General features: G+C 42.6%; 1 protein-coding gene across 4 annotated transcripts in view; it reads left to right on the forward strand.

Moving 5' to 3' along the window:
* LOC134007210 (gamma-aminobutyric acid receptor subunit beta-3) overlaps nt 1-4,528 on the forward strand; it is a 28,355-nt gene extending 23,827 nt beyond the window's left edge. For 2 of the 4 annotated variants that reach the window (XM_062446470.1, XM_062446473.1), the window contains 3 exons: nt 1,342-1,586; nt 1,992-2,060; nt 2,472-4,528. In XM_062446470.1, coding sequence (XP_062302454.1) covers nt 1,342-1,586; nt 1,992-2,060; nt 2,472-2,810 — 653 coding nt within the window. In that variant the 3' untranslated portion in view covers nt 2,811-4,528. The remainder of the gene's footprint in view (nt 1-1,341; nt 1,587-1,991; nt 2,061-2,471) is intronic. The other 2 variants (XM_062446471.1, XM_062446474.1) reach the window with 1 other exon arrangement.
* The last annotated feature ends 5,924 nt before the right edge of the window (nt 4,529-10,452 follow it).

Genomic DNA, 10,452 nt, shown 5'->3' on the forward strand with positions numbered 1-10,452 from the left:
AAGACAGACAGACAGACAGAAGGACAATGATGGAGAAAGACAGGAACAGAGAAAAAGGGAGAGTGTGAGTGAAGTTCCATAAAAATATATGTATCCCCCGAGAGAGAGGACTCTCCTGATGAAAGAGGAGCAATGCCCATCGGCCCAGGATTAAATGAAATTGTCCGACGGAGGGCATCAGCGAAGGACAGAGAGTTATAGAGACACTGTAGGATCACCTAAAGAACATGGCTGTCGTTAAGCTAAGCCCCAGAGATAGCAGCAATGAATAAAAACCAAGTAGGAGGAGGTGTCGTTGTATTTCAGAAGGCTACACACACACACATACAGGGTAACACAAACACACACACAAGTAAACAGTAAATACACACAGACACAGAATCACACGTATATACACACTACACACTTTCTCTCTCTTCCCTTTTCTCTCCCTCAATCTGTCTGTCTCCTTCCCTCTTTTTCTCTCCCTCTCCCTCTCTCTACAATTTTCCTCCTCACTCCCTTTCTATCCCTCCCCCTCTCTCTCTAACACACACACACACACACACATACACGACACACTTCAGTAGAGCTGGCCCTGTAATGTAGCAATAAATCACGGTAAGAGGCAGATTGATCTCAGCCTTTCTCCTCCAACTGGGTTTTATGATGTCACTAGCTGCCCATAGACAATGTTTATTCTTTCCTTTAAGTAAAATATGTTACTGCTGGGTCTCACCATGAGCTAACACTGCAAGCCCTGCCATACCACAAACAGCATTGCTAGGAGTGAGGACATCTCTTCTTACTTCTGTGGGGTAGCTGTATAATTGACTGGAGCAGAAGCAGTGTTCGATATCTCTAATGCTCTCTTGGCCTCATGACTGTGAAGCATTATTCAAATGAGCTACTGGAGCTTGGGGACAAGTCGAGGCCTCATGAATTTCAAACAGCAAGAGTCATTTACTCAACAGTAGATTATTTTCGGACACCTTGTTAAATACCTTATTACCACATCTTGTTTCTTTCATGTGTGGTCCACGTGAGCCGATGGATTTTTACAAAAGGATGCTTGTTGACTTTCCCATTAATTGCAAACATAGCTAATTAAGATTCTTTGACTGATTAAACGCTTTTTAAATGATTTATTATTAAAAAGCGTTGCCTCCAAGGGATTAGCGCTGTGCAAACCCTGCTTCTAGTTCCAATAATGGTCCTAGTCCTAACCCTTGTCCTAGCTCTAAAATAAGCACAAGCCCTAATCCTAGTCCTAACCCTGATCCTAGTCCCAACCTTAGTCCTAACCCTGGTCGTAGCCCTAATCCTTTCCCTAACCCCAACCTTGTTCCCTCTGTCCTCCAGGCATCACCACCGTGCTCACCATGACTACCATCAACACCCACCTGAGGGAGACCCTCCCCAAGATCCCCTACGTGAAGGCCATCGACATGTACCTGATGGGCTGCTTCGTCATGGTCTTCCTGGCCCTGCTGGAGTACGCCTTCGTCAACTACATCTTCTTCGGACGGGGCCCTCAGATGCAGAAGAAGCTGGCCGAGAAGGCTGAGAGGGTCAACAACGAGAGGGCCAAGTACGACTCCAACAAGGTGAGACGACGCCACGATTGTCCTTCCACGCGTGTTAAAGCCAGTTCGCGCTAACCCCAGCAATGTCCCACGAATACCAAATATTCCAAACATTCAACTGTCGACTGTTGGGATTAGAATGTTTGGAGAGATGACTGTCATTTTCACACTGCTCCCAAATAAACGCCAACAAGTATTTCACACCAACAACTGTTGGCTGTTGGTGTTTAATGGTGTTTGTTTGGGCAGTGTGAACTGACCTTTAAATGCTAATTGCAACCTGAGTTTCTCCATGAAGGGTTAAACAGGTGAAGACTGAGGTGACGTGAACATGAGGTGGTGATGGTCAGGGGAGGTGCGTTGTGGGGTGGATGGGTGTATGACTGTGCTGATGTCGCTGTTTTGTGTTCCTCTCGGTGGACTCAGGAAGGGGGTAGTAAAACGTCTTCTCTTAAGCGGTCCAATCAGGTAAAAGGTCTTCGCCATTCGCGCTCGGTGAGTTTCAGCCCTGGAAACGTCGATCAGGTGTTTGTTGTCACCAAACCACGTTGTTCTGTCTCCAAGATCTTGTCTCGCTTTTGTTTCGTGTCCTGCGTCTACTTTTCATGTGATCAGAATCAGAATCTGATTCAGTGCTAGCTCGCATGCCCACAAACGGCACATATATCATTGTGGTTCCGCTGCATGGGAAACGTCGTTCTTCAGGTTCACATTGAGATAAGAGATGTCTGTGATTAGTACATGAAGTCTAATGTCTGTCGACGTCTCATCCATTTGCCTTCATTGGCTGTCTATGGACAGACTGTTGTGATCTTCTACAGATACATGGGAAGTTTAGTACAGCTCTGTGTGTTTGTACATGCTGTCTGTTGATGCCTGCTGTTTGGTTCCCACTTCCTCCCAAAGGCAGAGCCTCACGGGAACATCCTGCTGACAACCCTGGAAATCCACAACGAGGTGGCAGGAAATGAGGTCACCACCAGCTTGGCCGACATGAGGAACTCCACGTCCATGAGCCTGGACAGCACCGGGGTGCAGTGCCGGAAGCAGAGCACGCGGTCCAGCCGCCACAGCCTGGACCGGCATGCCCAGCTGAAGAGGACTCGCCTGCGAAGACGCTCCTCACAGCTCAGGATCAAAATCCCGGACCTAACAGACGTTAACGCCATCGACCGGTGGTCGCGCATCATCTTCCCCTCTGTCTTCTCACTTTTCAATCTCATCTATTGGATGTACTACGTCTAATTGACACGTTTGTTTATTTTTAGATGTTGTTGTTGATGTTTTTTTTTTCTGATCTCCTTTCATCATTGCTTTTACGTGATAGGAAAGGTTTTACTGTGGAAAAGAACTGCCTCCTCACAGCATGAACAGCATACTTGGGCCTGCTTGTCAAAGTGCGTACAAAGTATTTGCAGTCTGATTCACACTTTTGTTGACTTTTCACATTTTATACGGAACTTTGTGTTAAAATGCACTGAGAATCGGGACATTCCATACCCTTTGCCCATTCAGTAACTAACAAACTAAAAGCACAACCTGAGAAAGGAATTTGTTAAAGGGGCAAAAACATCCAATCAGCATGGTTGGAAAAAACCTTGCAAGTGCAGAAGATCTTGTTGTTATATTTGTACCCCATTATATGCATCATGAATGTGCATTGTTTTCAGCCATTTTAAATGAGTGGTTCATAAAGAAAAAAAGTTGTGTAATTTTTGACTTACCAAGGCACCTTGATTTATACTGTATTTCTAGGTAGTGATTTCCTTGGTAAGTGAAAATAAGGTAACATTGTTTATTTGTTGAACCATTCCTTTGATCACAAATGAATGAATTTCTTCTTTTGCCTTCTGCACATACAGAATATGACTTTTACAGTGAAGTGGTCCTGTTTATGTGTGTTTTTTTTATTTATAGTGTATTATTAAAATACTTATTGTTATTGACTAAATAATCGACACTATAATGATATATTATCCTGGTTGATCTTTTAAAAATGGTTTTGCGGTATTTTACTGTTGATCATGAAATTGACTCAGGTTGGATTTATCTATTTGGCTGGGCATTCAGTAAAACATTCCGATGATAAGAAGTCTTCAATGAATACATGTTCCTACTGATATTGTGGTATTGCATTTACACTCTATTTATCAAATAGTTTCCATAAGAAATACTTAATAAAATCCACTGCCAAGGGCCTTTGACTGTAATTTGAGTGTGTGAAATATGATATTTTTGTAAGATTTGACTATTGTACTGTAGAAAAACTCTACTCCAAAACTTATCTCGACATTCCAAGAGAGTGCCCTGATGTAAGGTTTTACTGTTCTTTCTGACTGAAGGTTTTGTTGTACATTTTGATTGGTATTTATTAATGAATTGACTGCAATTGTACATATGTGTATACAGTATATAAAACTGAAAATAAAAATGATCATATATTCAGCATATTTATTAGATAGATATATATACATTGTATTTATATTTGCTGAGTGAAAATATATATGCATTTGCTGGATATGCGACCATTTTTACTTTTGGATACTTAATGCTTTTTTGTTCTACATGACAATATAAATTAAATAAGAGTCAAAAATATTCTGAAATTGACTAAGATGCTATTTAGAGTTACAATACCTGCATTCCATTACTCTGACTTTCCAAGTTTAGAATTCTGTGTCATGTACTGCTACAACTATCTCCTGGTGTATCGTTTCATAGTAGCACACAAGGTGAATGCAGTGTTTGACGGGAAACACATTACTGCATGCATGGTGTGTCCCTGCATTCCTGGGTTTAGAATAACATTGAATGTATGAATTATGTTCAGGAGAAGGATAACCAACCGTGATTGTTTCTCTAACCTAACAAGCTTTCTTTTCTGGGCAATGAAATACGTGACATATCACTCACATTGGTAGAGAGAGAGAGAGAGAGAGAGAGAGAGAGAGAGAGAGAGAGAGAGAGAGAGAGAGAGAGAGAGAGAGAGAGAGAGAGAGAGAGAGAGAGAGAGAGAGAGAGAGAGAGAGAGAGAGAGAGAGAGAGAGAGAGAGAGGGAGTGGTGATTCTCATCTCAGTCTCTGCTTTCTGAATTGCATGTTTAAGTTGTGGAACCCTCAACTACGAGTTCCACTAGATATCTTGTGATAAACTGCTATTCTTCAGTTGATTTGCAGAGGAATCAGTGTCTCTATTGCTCTCATGGCCAGAAAACAATACTGAGGATTCATGACATCATAATGACCTATTCATCACTCATTCTACACCCCTACCTAATCTCCATGCTTGATCAAGAACAGAATGTAGCCAACAGCTTTTCAAAAAACTGTGTCGATCTGAAATTGTATTTTGCTACTTGATTATCTCAACTGGTGATTCATTTTTTGGGTGGGTGGGTGGGAGGGGTTGATTTTGGGGATGTAAGTTTGAGGTCGAGGGTGCATGGTTGTGCCGGTAAAATAAAACTACGACCAAATGATACGTTTATTTTGTTTTCATCACCCTTCTACTGTGTAGATGGGCTGTGTTGATTGGGTCATTGAAGTCTCATGCATTTGCGTGCATCCCTGCTGCCCACAGATGTATCTTAGGCCGGGGTTCACAATGGAATGTCAAATGGTTCTGTACTGCCACAAATGTATTTAGATTTAGATATCGGTGTATATGTTTCCCCTTTTTCAATAGGTTATGATGGTCATATATTAAAGACATAAATAAATTGTATTGTCTGGCCTTGGTCTTGCATCCACAGGAAAGCAGATATTATGGTGGCTTGTCAGTTGTCTTTACAACACCCAGGGCTAAAAGTGTACATTACATACATTCATCTTATCAATCCTATCAAATCCTCCATATTTTATTTATAATATAGTGTTGACTTTTAAGAGATAACAGACAGTCTTAACACTCATACAACAGTACATTTCTCACAAAGCACAAAATCCTGGAAATATTCACACAAAACAAACTTGCATAAGTCATTAGCGTCATAAGTCATTAACTCCAATCGTAAGTTTGTCCATTAGCATCTGACCATTACAATGATGACTCTGCTATTAGTTCTGTTGAGGCATTGATGGATACAGAAGCCAGCTTTGAGGTGTGTATGTGTGGGAGGAGATCACATACTGAAGGCTTCTGAGTAATAATTACATTTGAAGAAGCAAAACGTTTTGAGGGATGATGTTGTATTTCCCAAGTGGACTGGCATGATTTCCAGCCATCATTATCTGATGATTCCTGTCATGAAGTTGACAAAGAGACTGTTTATTTTGTGTTTTTTGTGTGTTTGTTTTTTTTGCTGCGTACAATCGATGATGCAATTTCAACTCTGAGTTGAAAGGTCAAGCTGCTAACAGCATCCACAGGGAGACATCTGGAGTGTCTTTCCACACCCCAGATATCTTTTCACCTTCCTACTGATGAATCTGAGGCTGTTATCAATAATGCACACTTCCCCCCCACCAATAGTACAGTTTATATACACAGTGTAAGACATTCCAAGTCTCCCGGAAGGTCCGGGAGTATCCCGCATTTCAATAGCGGCTCCCTGACGCCCTCAAATGCTATACAATCTCCCGGAAATCGGGGATTTTGTATTTCGAGCGAGCGAGAGACTGTCTAATGGTCATTTCTTGTAGAGATATGTGCATATCGCGCATCGTGATTGCGTCTGGGGAGGGGGGGGGGGGGGTACGTGCTGGTTGAGGGGGTACATCATGCGTCTGGGGAGGGGGGGGGGTACATCATGCGTCTGGGGAGGGGGGGGGGTACATCATGCGTCTGGGGAGGGGGGGGGTACATCATGCGTCTGGGGAGGGGGGGGGGTACATCATGCGTCTGGGGAGGGGGGGGGTACATCATGCGTCTGGGGAGGGGGGGGGGTACATCATGCGTCTGGGGAGGGGGGGGGGGTACATCATGCGTCTGGGGAGGGGGGGGGGTACATCATGCGTCTGGGGAGGGGGGGGGGTACATCATGCGTCTGGGGAGGGGGGGGGGGGGGTACCTCCCGGAAATGAGTCTCTGCAGGTTGGGATGTCTGCAGTATATACATACATAAAGTACATTGACTGTGAATAAGAAATGCAAACATGAGACAGAGCGCAGCTTGCTCTTGATAACGCTGATGCAAACTTCCTATAGGCTCCCATATCGCAATATTGGCCTCATTTCTGGCTGTGGCTAGGGTTTCTAATAATGCAATATATAATCTTTTCCCTGCTCTCATGGGGAATGAGACTCTAACACCCACATTATATAGCATGTGTGAATGATTTTTCTTTTTTTCAATTTCCAATGGATAAAAGGCTATACTGTACATGAATAATTACAAAGAAAACTGCTGTGCTTGGCATTTTATCTACCAAGGCCCCAATTTCAATGGATACCTCAGGGTGCTTAGAGTACAGTTTAAATTTTTAACGATTGGAACCTTTAGAATCTTGAATCATTAGAACCTCACAATGGATCCATGGATCTTGATCCTTGAGTGCATTATTATACAGAACCATTATTCTCATATTTGCCAAATAACAAGATTGAGCACTATTAGCTGGCAGGCTACAGTTTCCCATAGTATTTGTTTTTCATTGATAATTCATACAACCCAAGAAAAAATAAATAACTAATCAACATTGTGGAAATAATCCAACATTTTTCAAAGCCAACATTCATTTGAGGATCCCTAATTAGCTGTTCTGAGAAATGAATTGGCCATGCAGACAACAAATATGCACTATACCTTTGAAGAACCTACATTACAAATGACATTATTCAGTTACTGAAGTCTGTAAGTCAAATGGCCAGTGAAGGAGTTCAGAGCAAGAGAGAAAAAGAGGAAGCTACAGAAGAAACAGAGAGTTGTTCATGCTATTTTTGCTTCTTTCTCATGTTGGCTTCTACTTATATTCTAAATTCAACATGCCAACTGTTTTGTACCTGTACATTCAGGGTATGTTGTTGAGGTATACTGTCCTAATCTTACCAAATCATAGGATCTTCCCTCTGCCTTCTTCTGTCACGGTTGAAGCAGGACAGACCAGTCTGAATGCATAAGCATGACAGTAAACCCCATACTAGGTCACAAACCCTCAACAGACCAAAGTTATCAGAAGAAAAATAACTTATGTAGAGGCATACCGGATGTGCTTCCCAGAATGCCCTTCTCCTTTCCACAGTCAAATCTGACCTAATTCTCTTTTTTTAGATTTTGACAATGCCAATTTGCATTTTAAAATCCTTGCTAAACTTATTATATTTGCCCCAGGAAATCCGGTGGCCTTAACCATCGTTTTCCTGACAGAAAACTGTGTATAACCTGGACTCCCTGAAGCTGCTGTGAGAGAAACCGTGTAATTACCTGCAGAAACGTGTGAGATGGTGACAGCTGTAAATGTTTTACCCTGCAGAGGTCAATGTCAAGATCTAGTTACCAGGGCAACAACTCCTGACCATCAATCCTTCAGAAATCTATCTTACAGTTGTAAACATGTACCTTTTCCTCTGCAAGCTGGTCTCACCCTCTTTCAATATCAAAGAGAACCACAAGTCCCAAATCTCAAATGAGAAGGGGGTCAAATAATTCACAAATTTTCATTTTTCCTTGACCTGCAGCGAGTTCTATTTCACTAACCCCCAAATAAGAAGGCCTGGAGGCTGAGATTCACAAGCAAACAGAAATGCTAATGTGATTCCAGCCAGTGAAAATGTAGACCCTCTATTTCTACTGAGAACCACGCAGAATAAATTATTTCTGATGTGGTCCCCTTCTTCTGCCTCCTAACTGACACACTTTCTTCTAATTCAACAGCAGCAAAACAGTGGGCGAGGGAGGGGTGGGAAGGGAACGGGGGTGTTTCTTCATCAAAAGACCGTCTAAGAGACTGGGGGGATTTCAGTCCCTCCTCAATGTGCTTTTGATGATGCCTTTCTGTTTTAAGAACCCTGTGACACACTTCAGCTGGGTATTAGCCTACTTCCTTCTCTACCGTGTGTGCTTCATTTGACGTACGTGATGCAGGGTTGATGGGTTCCTCAGGCGTCGTATCCGTTTTGCCAGGAACTGCCCGTGTCAAATGTCTGTCGTCTTGTGTCTGTCAACACAAATAACCCTCGACAAATACGATGTTTCGCTTTTAGCAGGCAGCAAAAGGTCTCGCCCCTGCATGATCATACATCTTTATCGTACACTATGTTCCCTGGGGAATCTACTAATCTAACTTAAAAGGGTATTCCCCCAGTAACCAATGCAATGGAGAACAGCAAACATTTTTGTGTGGCTGACCTAGATTTGAGGTGGGCTCGTGGCACAGTGCATCTCAACTCACGTCCAAACTCTTCGGATTTGGAGAAGAAAATAATAACCATGTTCTTTTGAACAATACATGAAATCCCTGGAACGTGTCACCGCATGGCCAGCCAAGTTTAGCATCTTTCTGGCCTGAGGGCACTTCTGGCCATGTTACGAGATCTATCAAGTCCAGAGCTTTTAGATATCAATAGACAAGATTGATCTGCGACTCCACCTTAATCAGCATCTTTGCATGACAGAGTACTCAGAGAAAACGTTGCCTCTGGCATTCATTTGTTGTCCTGGTGACAGCAGCAGTATCTATCCTCCAGACTCATTATGGGGCGACAGAGAGCAGAGTGAACAGCAGCTGGCACTGGGGGAAGTGGGATTGGGAGCCACATTTCTCTCAGCACGTGTCTTTAGAAGGTTAGCCGTTTCCTAATATCACGGCGGCTTTCATTAATCAGCCGGAGAGACGTTATTTATGTCTCTGTGCTCAGGTCAGGCTGACAGGAGAGGTGGGAGGATTTGGTGAGGTTGCACTTGGAGTCTGGCTCTGTCTTGCTGGGTTGCCAGGTTTTGCCCTTGATATATTTAACCACCAGGAGAGGAGGAGTGTGTCTGCTCAAGCAAAAAGCTCCAATGACAGAGTGCCAAAGAAGAATATAATGGAAAACTAAATCTCTGTTATGGCAAGAGAACTAAAGGGAATAAACATGGACAGTCAGCTAAAACTGGAACAACAGCAAAAAAGGGATTATTTCGAAACAATTCCATGCCTCGCACATCCTACAGGGGTATTGTTGAGGGGAGTGTTGGTGCAAGTCCTTTCCACTGTTTATTTTCATGCGCTGAACTTTGTACCTCAATCAAGCCAATTTCTTGATTGTAATACAGTGAAAAAGGTGGTAATGTTTACAATCGGTGTTATATAATGCCCACAATTGTCCATGCATCCCATACACATTGCTGTGTGCTCCGAAGTCATACGCCCTCTGCTGGAGAAATTGTATGTGTGTATAAGGAGCCTGTGTGTGCGTGTATGTGTATGCGTGCGTGTGCGTGTGTGTGTGTGGGTGTGTACTCCTTGCCTTAGGTATTTCCTCTGTGTTTTAAGCCGTCCTCCCTCTCACTTTCATCACGCCTTTGGTTAATTAGGATCTTACGCGTGTGATTATAGACTGGTCTCCATCTTGCTTGTTACATTGCTACCAGGGTATAAACAGATCCTCTGGTAATTAAACCAGATAATTAATTCAATGGACCCCATTATTTGTATTGACTTTGATTAAACACATCAGTACATTTATTTACACAATTATCATAGGTTTAGGTACCTAGTGCATGAATAAGCATGTTAAGTATTTTACACAAATGTTTTCCATCCGATTAAAAAAAACACAACAGTTCATCCCAGTGCTAGACTTCTGAAAGACTTCTCACAGTTTTATATTGTGTCTATTCACCATTTCTTTTTTGTAACTCATCGAGCTGTGTTTGTTCGCAGGGTGCTAGGTGCAAAGTGTCACCTTGACCAGGAGTTAGATGCTGAACAAAAATGAGAAGAAGTCAGGCCCTTTCTTCCAAACACTC

Source organism: Osmerus eperlanus, chromosome 21 (genome assembly GCF_963692335.1).
Source record: "Osmerus eperlanus chromosome 21, fOsmEpe2.1, whole genome shotgun sequence".
Lineage (NCBI taxonomy): Eukaryota > Metazoa > Chordata > Actinopteri > Osmeriformes > Osmeridae > Osmerus > Osmerus eperlanus.